The sequence below is a fragment of the Musca domestica genome, unplaced genomic scaffold, assembly GCF_030504385.1.
Source record: "Musca domestica strain aabys unplaced genomic scaffold, Musca_domestica.polishedcontigs.V.1.1 15, whole genome shotgun sequence".
In the NCBI taxonomy this organism is placed as follows: Eukaryota; Metazoa; Arthropoda; class Insecta; order Diptera; family Muscidae; genus Musca; species Musca domestica.
Window position 1 is genome coordinate 7,779,603 of NW_026712207.1, and position 19,596 is coordinate 7,799,198.

Consider the following 19,596-nt stretch of genomic DNA (forward strand, 5'->3'; position numbering starts at 1 on the left):
TTCATACCTCAGCTAATACAGATAAAAATATTGGTATGGGCAAAATTTCGGAAGGAAATCGAACATTTACATTCAATTTTATGCGAAATAATCAATTCCGATAAATTACATATTTATAGCAGGTTTCCGCTTAGGGAAATATTTTGATATAGCAAGAATCGCTGACTTGTTTCCGAATTTATGACAGATATGAGTATTGGAAATTGTGATCCTTTGTGGTTGAGATACCAGAAGGGGTTTGCAGATATATATCATCTTCACAACAGAGCAATAATATTTGGATGTGCAAAATTTGAAGAAAGTTAGTTCGTCGCTTTCTTTGAGCGTTTTGTTTTTCAAAATCTTAAACCCTGTGCGGGAATAAACCCCAGAAGAATTGACCCGATCTCTATCATCTTTATAACAGATCTTGTGTTGATAAAAATATTGAGATGTACCTAGTCTGAATGGAATCGGATGTTAATTTCGTGTTTTATGAACTTCATGAATATTCAAAATCTTGATATTTTGGAAGAAGGAGAAGGAGTGGTCCGATCTGTACCATCTTTATAAAAGATCTTGTGTTTATGGAAATATTAAAGTGTATCAAGTCTGAATGGAATCGGATGTTAATTTCGTGTTTCATGAATATTCTTCAGCTTCAAATTCAAAATTTAGACCCTTTGTGGGAGAGGTACCAGAAGGAGTGGACCGATATATTCCATCTTTACACCAGACCTTGGGTTCATAAAAATATTGTGATGTATTTAATTTAAAAAGAACCAGATGGTTATATCGGATTTTATAATCGTTTTGGTTATTCGCAACTTTGACCTTTTGTGGGAGAGGTATCAGAAGGTATGATCCGATCTCCACTATCTTTAAAACAGATCTTGTGCTTATAGAAATATTCCGATGTACCAAATCTGAATTTAATCTGATGTTCATTTCGTGTTTTATGAGTTTCATGGATATTCAAAATTTTAACCCTTTGTAGGGGAGGCACCAGAAAAAGTGGATCGATATGTTCCATCCTCATACCAGATCATGGGTTAATAAAATTATTGTTATGTGTGAAATTTGAAGAGAGCCGGATGCTTATTTCGAATTTGACCCTTTGTGGGGGAGGTACCAGAAGGAATGGTCCGATCTTTTCCATCCTTATAACAGATCTTGTGTCGACGGAAATATTGAGATGTACCAAGTCTGAATTGAATCGAATGTTAATTTCGCATTTTATGAGCTTCGAGAATGTTCCAAATTTGGAACCTTTGTGTGGGAGGTACAAGAAGGAGTGGACCGATATGTTCCATGGGTTAATAAAAATATTGTTTGATGTGTGTAATTTGAAGACATTCGGACTCTCAGATCATAATTTTATAAATGTTATAATTATTCAAAATGATGACCCATTGTGGGGGAGGTACTTGATGGAGTGGACCGATATATTCCACCTTCACACCAGACCTTGGGTTAATAAAAAAAATTGTGATGTGTGCAATTTGAAGATAATCGAACTCTTACATCAAAGTTTACAAAGAGTTATAATTATTCAAAATGATGACCCTTTGTGGGGTAGGTACTGGATGGAGTTCACCGATATTGTCCATTTTCGCACCTGACCTAGCACTGACGGAAATATTCAGATTTGCGAAGTAGGGGTAAAAATCGTGTTATCCTTTCCCTTTCTATGCAGTACATTATTTTCTTTAAAAATTTTGGCCTTTTTGTGGGGAAAGTACCAAAAGGAGTGCACCGATATTGCCCATCTCCGAACACGATCTAAGTTTGATAATAATATTACGATGTACCAAGTTTGGACCAAATCGGATACTCCCTTCGAGAGTTATCGTGCGCACCAGCCAGACAGACGGACGGACGGACATCACTAAATCGACTCCAAATGTTCTGAAATGGATTTGGTCCAAAGAGACCTAGGGTCTAAAACCGTTATTTCGACTGGGCACGTTTTGACCGTATCAAATGATATATACCCTCTATAGCCACATGGCTGAGGGAATAAATATTGACACAAAGAGATGGAGTAGAAAGAAGGATTAGATATTGGAGAGCGGGATTGAATGTGGAAAGACGAAAAAACATTGTCACTTTTATTGTTTACGGTCATAAATTGATAGGACGTAGACTTTGATCTACGGTGAGAGAAATGAGAAATCCTGTCGACATACTCACCCCGCTAAGAGATGTCACACTGGTGTCCAAATATTTAGTCAATTTGAGGAAGGAGAGCAGACCTTTGTAAAATGGGGCCAACTAAACTAAACTATGGGTATCAAGCCCTGACGTTTACATTTTGAAACCACTGTCCTCTGCTTTGTACATTAATGAAATGGAATTTTTATGTTATGTTTTTATTTTTTTGTAAAATTGTTGTTGTTATCCTTTCTTGTTATTGTATACAATAAATTTAGGTACTTAAGAGTATTTATTTTTGACTTTTTTTTTGAATTTTATGTATAGCTAAATAATATTTTTATTTAATTTAAAATTGTCGTTATTAATAATTGAATTAACATTGGTTTCCTTTATTTTTTTTGTTGTTTTTGGTTTTTTCATACATTCATTCACATATGTTTTGTGGTAGTGGTGCTTTTTGTTGTTGTTGTTGTTCTTATTCTTGTTGTTTTTATTCTTTTGGGTGGGTGGGTGCAAATTTCCATAATTGTTTGTTTGTTTTAGTTCTTTAAACTATAAATATAAGAGTTAAGAAAATATCTTTTTCTTTTGTCCGTTACAAAAAATATATAACCTCTTTTGTTATTGTTATTACTGTTGTATTGATATATTTCTTGTTGTTGTTGTATTACTTGAGTTCAGTTTTGTAATTGAAAATATATGCATATATAGGTTTGTAATTCTTAGATAATTTAATTGTTTTTTTCAAACGGCAATTGTTATTCGGATTTAAAACATAGGCAAACTACAATTTCTAGGTTTTCAATTTTTATTATTATACCCTCCACCTTGGAAATTATTAATATATTAACTTTGTCATTCCGTTTGTAACATCCTTAAATATTCATCGTAGACCCCATAAAGTATATATATTCATAATCAGCATACAATTCTAAGTCGATTTAACGATGTCCGTCTGTCTGTCTGTCCGCCTGCCTGTCCGTCTGTCTGTTGAAATCACGATACAGCCCTAATTATTTGACGTAGACCTTCAAAATTTTTGTAGAACAATTTGTATTGTGTCTAGTATGGTTGGATTTGAAAATGAGATATATCGATCCACGTTTTGGTGTAGCCGCCATATAACGGTACCTCCCGATATTTGGTATTTTGATGCTTTTTGGCACATTTTCTCACGGATTTGTCTAAAAATTGGTATTTGTAGGTTATAATTTTTATAATGTTATCTTTATAACAGATCTTGCGTTGATGGAAATATTGAGATGTGCCAAGTCTGAATGGAATCGGATATTATTTTCGCGTTTTATGAGCATCATTGATAATCACAATTTTGACGCTTAGAGAGGGAGGTACCAGAATAAAGAGACAGATATATTCCATTTTCACACCAGGGCTAGGATTATAAAAAATATTGCGATGTGTGTAATTTGAAAAGAACCGGATGCTTATTTTGGATTTCGTTTCATCGTTTTGGTTATTCAAAACTTTGACCTTTTGTGGGGGAGGTACCAGAAGGAATGGTTCGATCTCTTCCATCTTTATAACAGATATTGTGTTGATAGAAATATTGAGATGTACCAAGTCTGAATTGAATCGCATGTTAATTTTGCGTTTTATGAGCCTCATGGATATTAAAAATTTTGACCCTATGTGGGGGAAGTACCATCTTCACATCAGACCTTGTGTTAATAAAAATATTGCGATGTGTGTAATTTGAAAAGAGAGCGGAATACTTATTTCCGATTTTGTGATCGTTTTGGTTATTAAAAACTTTGACTCTTGTGAGGGAGATACCAGTAGGAATGATTTTTAAAAATCTTGAACCCTGTGTGGAGCAGGTAGCAGAAGAAATATTCCGATCTGTATCATTTTATAACAGATCTTTTGTTTATGTTTATTAATGGGTTCTAGCGCGTGTGGCGAAAAATTGTACGTATAGGTTCATGTTTTGGTATAGACCCCATACAGCGGTACCTCCCGATATTCGGTATTTTGATGCTTTTTGCCACATTTTTCCACGGATTTGTCTAAAAATTGGTATTTGTAGTTCATAATGCGCTCTAGCACGTGTGGCGAAAAATTGTATGTATTGGTCCACGTTTTGGTATAGACCCATACAACGGTACCTCATGATATTCGGTATTTTGATGATTTTTGCTCCATTTTTTTTACGGATTTGTTTAGAAATTGGTATATGTAGGTCATAATGGGATCTAGCTCGTGTGGCGAAACATTGATGGTATAGGTCCACGTTTTGCTATAGCCTCCATATAGCGACTCCTCCCGATATTCGGTATTTTGAGGATTTTTGCCACATTTTTTCCACGGATTTGTCTACAAATTGATATTTGTAGGGTACAATAAGTTCTAGCTCCGGTGGCAAAACATTGAATATTTAGTTCCACGTTTTCCTAAAGCGCACCTATAACTATACCAACCGATATTCGGTATTTTGATAATCCTAGTCACATTTACCCACATAATTGTTTTAAATTTGGTATCTTAGAAGATTTGACAGATAGCAATCCTTGAAGTATAAAATTGCCCAGAGAGGTTCCAGTTTTGGTATGGCCCCATATAACGGCCTCACTCTCTTTACGATTTTTTGATAAATTTAATTTAACACGCTTGAATTCAGATATTTTTATATAACCATATTTTCTTCAGCCTAAGGTGGAGGGTATTGAATGTTCGGCCCAGCCGAACTTAATGTTTTTTACTTGTTCTTTTTATTGTTTTTTTTTTTTTATTTATTATTTTATAGATGAGGCACAAGTAGTACAATTTAGTTATAGTTATTAATTTTATTTTTATAATAGCATTTGAAGTTAGTTTTTATTTTATTTTTGTATTTTTTTGTTCTTTTGTCTTTTTTTAGTAAAGCAATTTAGTTTTATTTTAGAGATCCAACAAGCCCATTAAATGAATATTTAATTAGAATTCTTTTTCGCTACAATTAACCATAATAATTTTTTAATTTTCTTATAAACTTTGGCACTTTTTATTAAATAGTTGTTTTTTTTTTTAATTTTCATCTATTAAGCCTTCCATAGAGTTGAAATTTGAAATTAACAAACAAAATGAAAGCAATATTGAATTAGTAGTAGTAGGTTAACATTTCAAATTCATAACTATTGATTCAAAATTAACAAGGGTATTACTTTTTCGTCTTCATTTAAATATTTCTATAGTTATTAACAATTTATATTTATAAAAGAGAAAGCTAGGTTTGTTATAGGAATTTCTTCTAGTAGTTGTAATAGTTAACAAAAATTTCGAGTTCTAGGAATAGAGGGTGGACAGAAGATAGTTGTTTTTTTTTTTTGTTTCAGCGGTTACAGTAGTTGAACCTAATGAGCATTTTGTGTTAAAACTTGTCGCTAAAGAGTTAATATTACAAGAGCAAAAATCTTGTTTTTAGGTAGTATTTTATTTATAAACAAATTAATATCAAAGTTTTTTTTTCTACAGTACTTAAATATATTTGTTAGATAATACATTTCTTTATTTTTTTTAATAGACACCAACAATAAATAAAAATAATTTCAAGTTTTCTTCTATTTTTGTTATGTCATTTAAATATAAAACAACTTATTGGATTTTCATTTGATATGCATAAATAACAATGATACTATAAAGTATAGCCAGAGAACACTTTACCAATACCTAGATACATGGTTGGAATGTGGAGGAGATTTTTTTCTAATAAAAATTTAAATTTTAAAATTTCAATTGAAATAGGAAACGGCTAAAATGTTCACGAAATAAATTGCATCAAAGCTTAATTTATTTTGCCCCAAAATGCAAAAGTCTTATTTCATAGCAGAGTCAAAATACGAAGGTAAAGTCATTTCAAATTAGCATCGCCATCTCTGCATTTTCTTAATTTTTCTTGGCAAATTTCACGGCATTAAAATAGGTTCCCATTTGTATATTTACAATAATAAGATGTAGACTTTTGATGTCTTCTAGGACCTATAGTAGAATTTAATAATGAATAATTTTGTAAATTATTTTGACTCTCTACGATGCCGTTTTAAGGGAATTTTTAGTCATTTTTTTTGGAAAAAAAAATGAGTCAAAAATCCTTTTTTGGCCGCCAACAATATTTTAAGAAAATGATCCTCGTATTATTATCAGTAGCATTGCCAATGATACAATGTCATGCGTGGATTCCAAACGATTTGAATCTGCAAATTTCCAAAAAAAAGTTAAAAAGTATCAATCGGTTTTGCCGACAGATACATACCCTCAGCCCCTGTAGGTTTATTTAAATATATTTTGACTTGCGTTATGATTATCCAAACTGTTAACCCTTTATGGGGGTTTGAGCCTTTTGGGGGAGAGGTACCAGACGGGGTGGTGTTTCATCTTCACACCAGATCTTATTTTAATAAAAATATTAGAATGTGTGACATTTGAAGAGAATCGGAGAATTCTGGATATTCAAAAATGTTGACCCTTTGTGAGGGAGGTACCAAAAGGAGTGGACCAATATTGGAATGTACCAACTTTAAAAATGATCGGATGCTCATTTCGCGTTTTATGAGCTTCATAGTTATTCAATATTTTAACACCTTTGTGAGGGAGGTACCAGAAATAATGGACCGATATATCCCATCTTCACAACAGATATTCTGTTAGTGGAAATAATGAGATGTGTGAAATATAAAGATAACCTGATGATTATTTCGGATTTTAAAAACGTTTTGGTTATTCAAAACTTTGACCCCTTGTCGGGCAATTTCCAGAAGAAATGGTTCGCTCTCTACCATCTTTATAACAGATCCTGTGTTGATAGAAATATTCAGATATGCCAAGTTTTATGAGTTTAAGAGATATTCAAAATTTCGACATTTTGTGGGAGAGGCACTTGATGGAGTGGACCGATATTTTCCATTTTTGCACCTGACCTAGAACTAACGCAAATATTAGGATTTGCAAAGTTGGATCAAAATCGGATTATAGTTTCTCTTTCTGTGTAGAAAATACATTTTTTGCAAATTTTGACATTTTGTGATGGAGGTACCAGCAGGAGTGGACCGATGTATTCCACCTTGGCACCACACCTTGGGCTAATAAAAATATTGTGATGTGTGAAATTTGAAGACAATCGGACTCTTACATTACATTTTATAAGAGTTGTACTTGATGGACTGGACCGATATTGTCCATATTTGTACCTGATCTAGAACTGACGCAAATATTAGGATTTGCAAAGTTGGGACAAAATCGGATTATCGTTTCTCTTTCTCTGCAAAAAAAAAAAAAAAAAAAAAAAAATTAAAATGTCGGCCTTTGTGGGGTGGGTACCAGAAAGAGGGGACCTATATATCCCATCTTCACACCAGACATTGGGTTAAAATAAATATTGTGATGTGTGTAATTTGAAGAAAGTTCGACTCTTACATCAAATTTTATGAGAGTTGTAATTATTCAAAATTTGTGGGGGAGGTACATGATGGAGTGGACCGATATTGTCCATATTCACACCTGACCTAGCACTGATGCATATATTTGGATTTGCAAAGTTGGAGCAAAATCGAATTATCCTTTCTCTTTCTGCGCAAAAAATATATTTTTTGGAAATTTTGAGAGGTATCGGAAGGAGTGAACCGATATTGCCCATCTCCCAACTCGATCTAAGTTTGACAAAAATATTACGATATACCCAGTTTGGACCAATTCGGATACTCCCTTCGAGAGTTATCGTGCGCACCTGCCAGACAGACAAACGGACGGACATCGCTAGATCGACAGGGTAGGAAAATATCACAGGGTAAGTAACCACATTATATATTATACTATTAATTTTTCATTATAAAAATCGCAATTCTGATTCGATTTCCTCAACAATTTTAAAAAGTATATCCTTACATTTTGGGAAGCAGCAGATTTTTTGCTGAATTTAATTACTATCTTTTTCAAATATTTGTAGGTAAGAGAGAAAATTCTCTTCGTGCAAGTCACTGAGTAATTTTTAGTGGAAAAGTTATCGAACACACCTAATGTTAGTATAACATTGTGAGTGAAATCCGTAAAAATAAAGTCTATTTTTAGGATTTGCGTGAATATCCTCATAAGCTCTTAGGCCAAAAGGCTTAAAGTTATCTATTGGGCAAAAAATTATGTTTTTCTCAAAAAATATGTATCGATAGCACCAAAGTTAGGATTTCAAAAAAAAAAAAAAAAGATAAAAAAATTGAGAAAAAAATATAACAAGTTACAATACCTAACCTGTGGAACCTGTAAAAAAGTCTTTCCAATGAAATGTAATATTAAAATTATGAACAGAAGGAGGTTAGAGCTTCCGGCCAGAAAGTTCATAAATTCACATAACAGCAGGAGCCAAACTATCTGAGTAATTTTTAGTGGAAAAGTTATCGAACACACCTAATGTTGGTATAACATTGTGTGTGAAATCCGTAAAAATAAAGTATATTTTTAAGAGTTGCGTAAATTTACTCATTAGGTCTTTAACCGAAAGCCTTAAAGTAATCTATTGGGCAAAAAAATTAATTTTTTTTCTAAAAAAATATGTATCTATAGCCCCAAAGTTAGATTTTCCCAAACTGACAGCAAAAATTTTTTTGAGAAGAAAAATTACAACAAGTTATAATACCTGCGGGACCTGAAGGAGGTTAGACTTTATGGTCTAAAAGAGGCTTGTATTGGGATATAAAATAGTTTTCAAATTCACTTAACAGCAGCAACCGAACTATCTACCCGAAAATGAATTTACCTGAAAAAATAATTATTCTCTGCTTGTGAATCCGTGATGTAAATATCTCCTCCACATTCCAGCCATTTATCTGATGATCCAAGGTGTTCCATTTTAACATATTTTTTGGTACATATGTATATATGAACTATTTCCCTTAATACGTGTTTGTCATTAATGCTGTCTGTCTTTTGTAAAAAACAAATAAATAATTGAAACTTAAAAATCGCTGAGCTTAAGTTCTGTGTCTTGCTTAACTAACTTGGCGTTTTACTGAAACAAATATATAAATTATTTCAATATTTTTTTTTTTTTTCAAATCTTTTAAAACAATTCTCCATGCATACCATTCCTTCCCCCACTTGTACATGATTTTCTTCCTTATCCTGTGTGTGTGTGAGTTTTGAACAATCAATCATCCGATTGCAGGTGATTGGCTAAATGGCTAAGCATACAAAACATGCATACATACATACACGCACACACATACATACATACATGCATAGGAATGTATGTTGCGTGTTATAAACAATTAACGTCTTTACATTTTGGGTTACGGTCAATTGTCGTAACGTCAATTAATCGCATTACACTTATTACAATAATGATGACGTCGACGCTGACGCGGCCGCCAACGCTAAAGGTGACGCAGACGAGCCTCGGGTTTAGTAACAGCGCTGAGAAATGAAATCACAATATTGTCGTTACCGTAATCGGTTTACCATCGGCATTAATTTGTACTTCCTTCTCGGTTCGAATGTTGTTCGTAAAACTTTGCAAACTGGGCGGTTTACTCAGATCGATCGGAGGTATGTCCTCATCATAGTCCGCTGGCACATCACCCTCACCCTGTTCGTCAACATCGATGATGGACGAAGAGGGTTCCTCAAAGGTGTCCATGGGCTGGGTGGGTGCCGGGAAATAGTGTGGCTGTTTCTTGGAAGATGCTGGTCCCGGCATATAAATGATACCATCATCGGTGTCATCATCGCCGTCTAGCGATTTGTTGTGATTATTGTTGTTGTTGGTGGTGGTGGCCACTAATTGCTGGTGCTGATGATGATGATGCGGATGCGGATGATGGTGATGGGATGGATTGTGATAATGCTGTTGCTGTTGTAGCTGTTGCGACTGATTGTAGTGTGCGGTGGTCGAATGATGAAACGAATGATGCGACGACATATCATTGGGATTACAGGCATAACTGGCGGCATATCCTGAGCCATTCTGATACGGATTGGCACTCTTCACATAGGAATTACGACAACTGCCGCCACAATTCATGTGATTCTCAGGATCACCTCCATTAGCACCATAACAATGACCCCTATGCACCGACCCAGATTCACCATATTTATGCAGACTATGGCCCACAGTGCCGCCATGGACGGGTTGCCCACTGCCGGAGTGGGCAATTGACTGCTATATGTGCGAATGTGAACGGGCGATGGACAGTGAATAGGGGCTAATGTCCTTCTGTATTTGCATCGTGTCGTAGATGGGAAACTCACAGCAGAGTATGAATTTTAATGCGGCTGGGACTTCGACGTAGATGGCAGGCGGTACGGGTATCAGCGGTGAGGTGGAGGCTTTGTATTTACGATATTCCAGTTGACTGGTAGTGGGGGGATGGAGGTGAAGAGAAAAAAAAATATAAAAATTATTTTAAATTAATTTTTTAAATTTCAGAAAAAGGAATATTGGTCCTGAACAGGATCTTTGTAGAATTGCGTACTTTTTTATTTTTTTAAAATTACTTTGTACTTACTCTCTATATTTTTCATCAGCCGATCTTTCTCTCAAAGGTATGCCCGACAAGAAGAGAATAATGAATGTGGTAAATATCGGTGAGGCAATGGCCACCCATTCATGGCCGGATATAACATTCAGGGATATGGCAAATATACCCCACCATATGACAACCTCACCAAAATAGTTGGGATGACGGGAGAGACGCCAAAGGCCTGGAAAACAAATGGAAATAAATATAAATTTTTTTAGATTTAATTTTTTTTAAATATTTTTTCAAGGATGAATTGGCAAGGTTCGGATCCGAGTCAATCAATTTAGAAATCGAGAGTTCGGTGAAGTCACCATTGTGGCATTTCTTCCGAGTGATATGTAAACTTTACTCCGGGAAATTTCAAGAAACTGGCTATGTGGAAGGGTATGCAATGTTTCTATGAAAATTAGGCTGGTACTCTCTGAGAAGAGATGAAGGTCGCTCATATCCATGGCGAAATCAGGCCTAAAACTTGGTGGTGAGAATGATCGCAGGTTACTGTAACATGAGTGTAATGACTTCTAAATGGGCTGACGACAACACCAATTACTGCAGGCTCTGTCAGGATGATGTGGAAATTGAGACGGAAAAGCATTAACTCTACCACTGCTCAACTCTAGACTTATCGGGAAATTCTGAACGATTTCTATTCATTCTCCGGAAGTAACTAGCAGTCATGCTTCTAACCAGCAATCATGCTACTGTAAGCCAGAAGATTAAAGTGGGTAAAGATGACACACCAATATCTCCATGGATGACACATCATCCTTTTCTCTTTGTTTTTTTTTTCCGATTATCTCTTCGAATTTTTTCTTAAACCTTAGGATGAACACAATGGAGCAGCAGGTTTCGAGTGGCTGTGTGCATTCTTTAACTTAACCTAATCTAAATATAGAGCTATATACAGGGTGAGATGAAAAAAATGCAACCAACATCAGACTGCTGTCATTTCTAAGCCACTCGTCCGACAGCTGTTGAAATTATTCCAGTGACAGCGCATTATATTGTTTATAAACGTACAAAAGCATTTCGGTGAGAACTTTCCAGAAAAAAAATTATTCGTGATGGAGGGTGATTTCTTTATATTTGACTGGAAAACCACAATTGGCTATCGTTAGAGCACTCCGGAATTTTAATGTGAATAGGTCTTTTGTGTCTTGTACCACCGCTCGTTACCGTGATACTGGTAGCGTAGCCGAAGTCAAGCAGAACATCAGCAGAAATGTTTCGAAAAGTAAAGAAGCGACTTGATCGAAATCCGCGCCGCAGTGGCCGAAAAATGTCTCGTGAGCTGAATATTCCATTCGGCAAATATTAAAAAATGAGCTCGGGGTAAAGCCATTGAAATTCTAAAAAGTGCAAGAACTTACACCGCAACAGAAGGAAAATAGACTCAAAAGAGCCAAAAGTGGTGAACTGTCGAATTTGTTTTTCTCCGTCTCCGATGAGAAAACATTCGTTGTCCAGCAGTTTGTAAACAAACAAAATGATCGGCTTTCTACTTGTCAAAGAGGTCAGCTGGACTATTGTGTCTGGAGTATTTTGGAAAGCAAGGTTGGCACTAAAAAATACCAAAGTGTCGATCACCTCAAGTAAGCGCTTCGCCGCGAATGGGCCAAAATACCGCAGAGCAACATTCGAGCAGCGTGTGACGGTTTCATTGGCCGTTTGAAGGCCATAATTCGTGTTAAAGGTGACCAATTCGAACAAATCTAAACATTTCACATTTTCATAGAACAAGAATTGAGGCCTTGGAGTAAGCCATAGTTTTTCAAAGAATATTTAGTACAAGTAAAAAAGCAGCAAAGTTCGCCCGGGCTGAACTTGTAATACCCTCAACCATTTGGAAGGAACTTGAAATTTTTCCAAAAAAAAAAAAAAAAATCTGAAAAAGAAAACAGTTATATGGGGGCTATACGAAGACGTGGACCTGCATACAGAGATTTTTGTCATAGGCTGTAGTACCCATTACGAACTTCGAATACAAAATTTGAAACGAGTCCGGTGAACAATGTCGATTAAATCATCAAAAAACCGAATATCGGGAGGTACCGTTATATGGGGGCTATACGAAGACGTGGACCTGCACAAAAAATTTTCTGTCATAGGCTGTAATATCTATTACGAACTTCAAATACCAAATTTGAAACATTTTCGGTGAATAATGTCGCTTAAATCATCAAAATACCAAATATCGGGAGGTATTGTTATATGGGGGCTATACGAAGACGTGGACCAACATGGCCCATTTACAACCTATTTGGACGAATAATTCGTTCAATTCGTTCGAAAGGTAGCGTGATTACAACAGACAAACGGACAGATGGACAGACAGATAGACGGACATCGCTAGATCGTCCTAGAAGTTTGAGAAGTTACAAACGGAATGACAAAGCTAATATAACCTCCATAGAATGATAGAGGGTATAAAAATCATGAATGTAATACATTTTTTCCTTTGTATATTTCGGATAACATTTATTGCCTCTGTATCAATTCAATTTTTATTCAAATCATTTCAACTTACCATCATTACAGAATTTCCCCTGATTGGCGGGATCCTGGCGAAATGAGAATTTCTGCAAATCGGCATAGGTTTCGGCCAGCAGGCCCACAATGAACATGCCTGTGCCGGCGGAATCCAATGTTGTCATTGTTTTCGGAGCATTGGGCTGGGAATGACGTGGCGAATTGATGATAATAACCGGCAGCGAGACAATATAAACCCAAACAGCCTAAAAACCAAAAAAGCAACAACAATAACAACAATTCATTTTCAATTAAGTTTTGTGGTAATTGTCGAACTGTCGTCTGTCTCTCCGACTCGACACATACCTGAAATGTCCAAAAGACCGCATATCGTATGATGTTGCGACGTGTATCATCGAATTGTTTGTCTCGGCCCAGTTTGACAATGCGATACAGCAGATAACCGGATAGACGGGCGCCCCAAAGGCATACGAATAATGTGACCATCAATTGGCGGCTATCATAGGCCTGTAAAGAGGCGTTTAACAAGAGAAAGGGAAGAAAGAGAGAGGATGAGAAGAGAGAAAAACACACAAAAATTAAGTACAAACATACACACACATTTACATATCAACAATATAAACAAATAAACAATGAAAAACCACATTGGTGAATGACAAACATGTTGGCAAACAACAAATGTTCGAAAGCAAATGGTAGAATGAAATCGAAAAGAAAACAAGTAAAAAAAAACAGTAAGTTCGGCCGGGCCGAAATTTGAATACTCTTCAGCATTTGGAACGAATTTTGAAATTTAAAAAAAATAAAATCCTTAAAAAATTCTGTTAACATTTTAAAAATCCTGAATATAACCGTTATATTGGGGTCTATACGAAGTGGACCTACAGAGGCATTGTTTGTCATAAGCCATTACCATATTCAAATTCGAAACTTGATATAAACGGTAAATAATGTAGCTAAAATCATTAAAATATTGTATATAGGGAGGTACCGCATATATCGGAGCTATACGAAGACCTGGACCAGCATAGACAATTTTTTGTCACAGGCTGTAGAATCCATTACGAACTTCACATACGACATCTCAAACAATTTCGGTGGGTATTGTACCTAAAATCGTCGAAATACCGAATATAGGGAGGTACAGATATATGGGGCCCATACGAAGACCTGGACCTGCATAGACAATTTTCTGCCTTAGGCTGTAGCATCTATTTCGAACTTCAAATACCAAATTTGAAACAATTCCGGTTAATAATGTCGTTAAAATCATCAAAATATCGAACAAAGGGAGGTACCGATATATGGGGGCTATACGAAGCCGCGGAGCTGCACAGACAATTTTCTGTCTTAGGCTGTAGCATCCATTTCGAACTTCGAATACCAAAATTTGAAACAATTCCGGTTAATAATGTCACTAAAATCATGAAAATACCGAATATAGGGAGGTGCCGTTATATGGGGGCTATACGAATACGTGGACCTGCACAGATAATTTTCTGTCTTAGGCTGTAGTATCCATTTCGAACTTCAAATGCCAAATTTGAAACAATTTTGGTGAATAATGTCGTTAAAAGCATCAAAATATCGAATATCGGGAGGTACCGTTACATGGGGCCTATACGAAGACGTGGACTTACACAGACAATTTTCTGTCTTAGGTTATAGCATCCATTTGGAACTTCAAATACCAAATTTGAAACAATTCGGGTTAATAATGTCGTTAATATCATTAAAATATCGAATATAGGGAGGTACCGTTATATGGGGGCTATCCGAAGACGTGGACCTGCACGGACAATTTTCTGTCGTAGGCTGTCGTATCCATTTCGAACTTCAAATACCAAATTTGAAACAATTCCGGTGAACAATGGCGCTGAAATCATTAAAATACCGAATATAAGGAGGTACTGATATATAGGGGCTATATGAAAACGTGGACCTGCAGAGACAATTTTCTGTCATAGGCTGTAGTATCTATTACGAACTTCAAATACAAAATTTGAAACAATTCCGTTGAATTATGTCGCTAAAATCATCAAAATACCGAATATCGGGAGGTGCCGTTATATGGCGGCTATACGAAGACGTGGACCTGCACAGACAATTTTCTGTCATAGGCTGTCGTATCCATTCCGAACTTCAAACACGAAATTGGAAACAATTCCGGTTAATAATGTCGCTAAAATCATCAAAATACCGAATATAGGGAGGTACTGATATATGGGGCCTATACGAAGACCTGGACCTGCATAGACAATTTTCTGTCATAGGCTGTAGCATCTATTTCGAACTTCAAATACCAAATTTGAAACAATTCCGGTGAATAATGTCGCTAAAATCATAAAAATACCGAATATCGGGAGGTACCGTTATATGGGGGCTATACGAAGACATGCTCCTGCACAGACAATTTTCTGTCTTAGGCTGTAGCATCCATTTCGAACTTCGAATACCAAAATTTGAAACAATTCCGGTTAATAATGTCACTAAAATCATGAAAATACCGAATATAGGGAGGTGCCGTTATATGGGGGCTATACGAATACGTGGACCTGCACAGATAATTTTCTGTCTTAGGCTGTAGTATCCATTTCGAACTTCAAATGCCAAATTTGAAACAATTTTGGTGAATAATGTCGTTAAAAGCATCAAAATATCGAATATCGGGAGGTACCGTTATATGGGGGCTATACGAAGACGTGGACCTACACAGACAATTTTCTGCCTTAGTATCCATTACGAACTTCAAATACCAAATTTTAAACAATTCCAGTTAATAATGTCGTTAAAATCATCAAAATACCGAATATAGGGAGGTGCCGTTATATGGGGGCTATGCGAAGACATGCTCCTGCACAGACAATTTTCTGTCATAGGCTGTAGTATCCATTTCGAACTTCAAATACCAAATATGAAACAATTCCGGTGAATAATTTCGCTAAAATCATCAAAATACCGAATAATGGGGGGTACCGTTATATGGGGGCTATACGAAGACGTGGACCTACACGGACAATTTTCTGTCTTAGGCTGTAGTATCCATTACGAACTTCAAATACCAAATTTGAAACATTTCCGGTGAATAATGTCGTTAATATCATCAAAATACCCAATATCGGGAGGTACCGTTATATTATACATGGCCCATTTACGAACTTAACCTGTCTACTTGAGAAATAGACATTTGTGCAAAATTTTAGCCTTCTATCTCAATTCGTTAGAAAGATAGCGTGATTACAACAGACAGACAGACAGATAGGCGGAGAGACGAACATCGCCAAATCGACTTAGAATTTTACGCTGATCAAGAATATATATACTTTGTTGGGTCTGACATCAGTATTTCGAGGAGTTACAAACGGAATGACAACGTTCATATACCCTCCATAGTATGCTGGAGGGTATAAAAAATATTGTTCTTTTTTCTCCAGCATATAATGGTCATATGCGTTTGTCTGCTTTTCCGTCCGTCTGTCCATTTGTTCACTTACAGTTTATGAACATAAGAATAACAACATTTATCCCCCATCCCTTCGCCCCGAGACGCCTTCCCCATCTTCCTTCCAATATCATCTCCAACCATTAGTACATTTGCGTTAATGGTTCTGGTTGTCCATATGTCCGGAAAGTGTCCACTCATGTGTGTGGCTTTGTACAACTGGCATGTGCTCTGTTCTGTTCTGGTAATGTTTGGTGTGAACGTGTGTGTGTGTCAATTTTGTGGTCAATGGGACATATTTTATGTGGCCAGATGTATGAGCCATTACATGATATGTGTGTATAAGGATCAAACATCCTTGGTAGGGTATTGGATTACACGGCCAGCATGGGGTGGGAGTGATAGTGGAATGCATGAAATAAATATTCAAAATTTATTGATTGATCAATTAGATATTGAATTGGAAAAGTGGTTGTTAAAATAGGCCCATAACGCACTGGGTGGCGTATGGATAATTTAAACGTGTAATGGTTTGCATTACTCATACGCCCAGAGTGTGAATACATTCTTTCATGTTAATGGCCAGCATGATGAGTGTATTTGAAATGTAAATGTCAAAGCTTTTAATTTTATGTCATAAATATTCGAAATTATCAATAAATATGCATACATATGACCCGCAAGACATTTAGGTATGATATTAGTCCTAGGATGAAGGGATTTTTTTTTTTTTGGTTTTTAGAACAATTTTGGTAATATGAAGGCTAACAAGCAATAAAGAAGCCTACCCTCTAAATTTTATAATGTAAAAAAATCCGTTAAAAATTTCGCCAAAATTTTTAAAATTCAGAATTTTTTTATACTCTCCACCATACTGTGGAGGGCATATTAATTTTGATATTCCGTTTGTATTTCTTTGAAATACTCATGTTAGACCTAACAGCGCGAAAATTATAAGTCAATTTAGCGATGTCCGTCTGTCTGTCGGTGGTAATCACGCTATCTTTGGAACGAAATGAGATAGGGAGCTTACATTTTGCACAGCTATGTATTTTGCCAGTAGACAGGTTAAGTTCGTAAATGGGTCATATCGGTCCATGTTTTCATATATATAGCCCCCATATAATGATACCTCCCCATATTATTCACCGGAATTGTTACAAATTTCGTAATGGATACTTCAGCCTATGATGGAAAACTGGGTCCACGTCTTCGTATAGCCCCCGTATAACGGTGCCTCCCAATATTCGGAATTTTGTAGAAGAATTGTTTCAAAATCCGTATTTTAAGTTCGTAATGGGTACTTCAACTTATGATGAAAAATTGTCTATGAAGGTTCACGACTTCGTATAGGCCTCATATAACGGTACCTGCTAATATTCGGAATTTTGATGATATTAGCGGCATTATTCAACGGAATCGTTTCAAATTTTATATGTTGATGGGTGCTACAACCTATGGGGGAAAATGGCGTATGCAGGTCCACGTTTAGGTATAGCCCCAATATAACGGTACCTCCCGATATTCGGTATTTTAATAATTTTAGAGACATTATAGACTGAAATTTTTGAAAATTTAGTATTTAAAGATCTTAATGTCTACTAAATCCTATGACAGAAAATTGTGTATTCAATTACACTTCTTCGGATAGCCCCCATATAACGGTACCTACCAATGTTCGGTATTTTGATGAAGAATTGTTTCAAATTTCGTATTTAAAGTTCGTAATGGATACTTCAGCCTATGATGGAAAATTGTCTATGCATGTGGACCTGCATAGCCCCCATATAACGGTACCTGCCAATATTCAGTATTTTGATGATATTAGCCGCATTATTCAACGGAATTGTTTCAAATTTTATATTTGAAGATCTTGATGTTGTAGCACCCATCATGGGTATGGTAAAAAATGGTGTACGCAGGTCCACGTTTTGGTATAGCCCCAATACAAAGGTACCTTTCTGTATTTGGTCTTTTTATATTTTTAGAGGCATTATAGACTGGGATTGTTTCAAAATTAGTTTCTGAAGATCCTAATGTCTACTAAAGCCTATGGCAGAAAAGGTACTATGTGAACGGATACTGCTTGAAATCTGAAATTTAGCATTAGCAACACTGTTAGTGTGTAGGGATGCGATACGGAGGTGGATTAAGAAATACATACTAAAAAGTACTAAGTGTTACTAAATTTGGTATTGGGTGAAGGGATAGAGCCGAAAATCCGAAATTTGATATTGATATTGAGATCTCTGTTCATATTTGAAATTGAGATTTTTAGGTGGATTTGAAAATGTGTACTATAATAGTACAAAAAGTACTGAGAGGAACTAAATTGGATATTGGGTGAAGGGATAGAACTGAAGTCATGACATTTGATATGGATGTTACTATTGGTGTTTGCGGTTAAGATATGGAAGTTGTTTTAGAAATGTGTGCCATAATTGTACTATATTAGATAATGGGGAGAATTAAAGATCTGAAATCCTGGAATTTGATATTATGTGCACTGTTTGTATCTGAGGATGAGATATGGAGGTTTTTTTTTTTTTTTTTGGATATATATGCTCTATAATTGTTCAAAAAGTACTGATTGGTACCAAACTACGTATTGGGTGAAACGAATGAAGGTGGAATCCCGAAAATTGATATTGAGGTCTCTGTTGGTATCTGGAATTGAGATATGAATGTGGTTTTAGAAATGTGTACTATAATGGTTGGCGGTACTAAATTGGATATTAGATGAAGGGATAGAGCTGGAAGTTCGAAATTTTATATTGAGGTCTCTATAGGTACTGGTGATGATTTTGCAAATGTGTTCTGTATCTGTTCGAAAATTACTAAACGGAACTATTTTTAGGTTACTGTGTCTAGGGTGGAGAGATGTAGATTGTTTTGGATATGCGTACTATATGTTACCACATTTGGTACTGGATGGAGGGATAATGAGTTTAAAAAAAAAAAAAAAATCGTAAACAATTTTCAAAAAATATTTTTTTTTGCCATGATGTACTTGAAACCATTTAT

At 35.7% G+C, this 19,596-nt stretch overlaps 1 protein-coding gene across 1 annotated transcript in view; it reads right to left on the bottom strand.

Moving 5' to 3' along the window:
• Positions 1 to 2,623: 2,623 nt before the first annotated feature.
• LOC101898414 (uncharacterized) overlaps positions 2,624 to 19,596 on the bottom strand; it is a 110,183-nt gene continuing 93,210 nt past the window's right edge. Inside the window, 4 exon segments of the mRNA XM_020034623.2 lie at positions 2,624 to 10,472; positions 10,626 to 10,821; positions 13,168 to 13,375; positions 13,476 to 13,637. Of these exon segments, the coding sequence (XP_019890182.2) occupies positions 9,548 to 10,472; positions 10,626 to 10,821; positions 13,168 to 13,375; positions 13,476 to 13,637 (1,491 nt within the window). The 3' untranslated portion in view covers positions 2,624 to 9,547.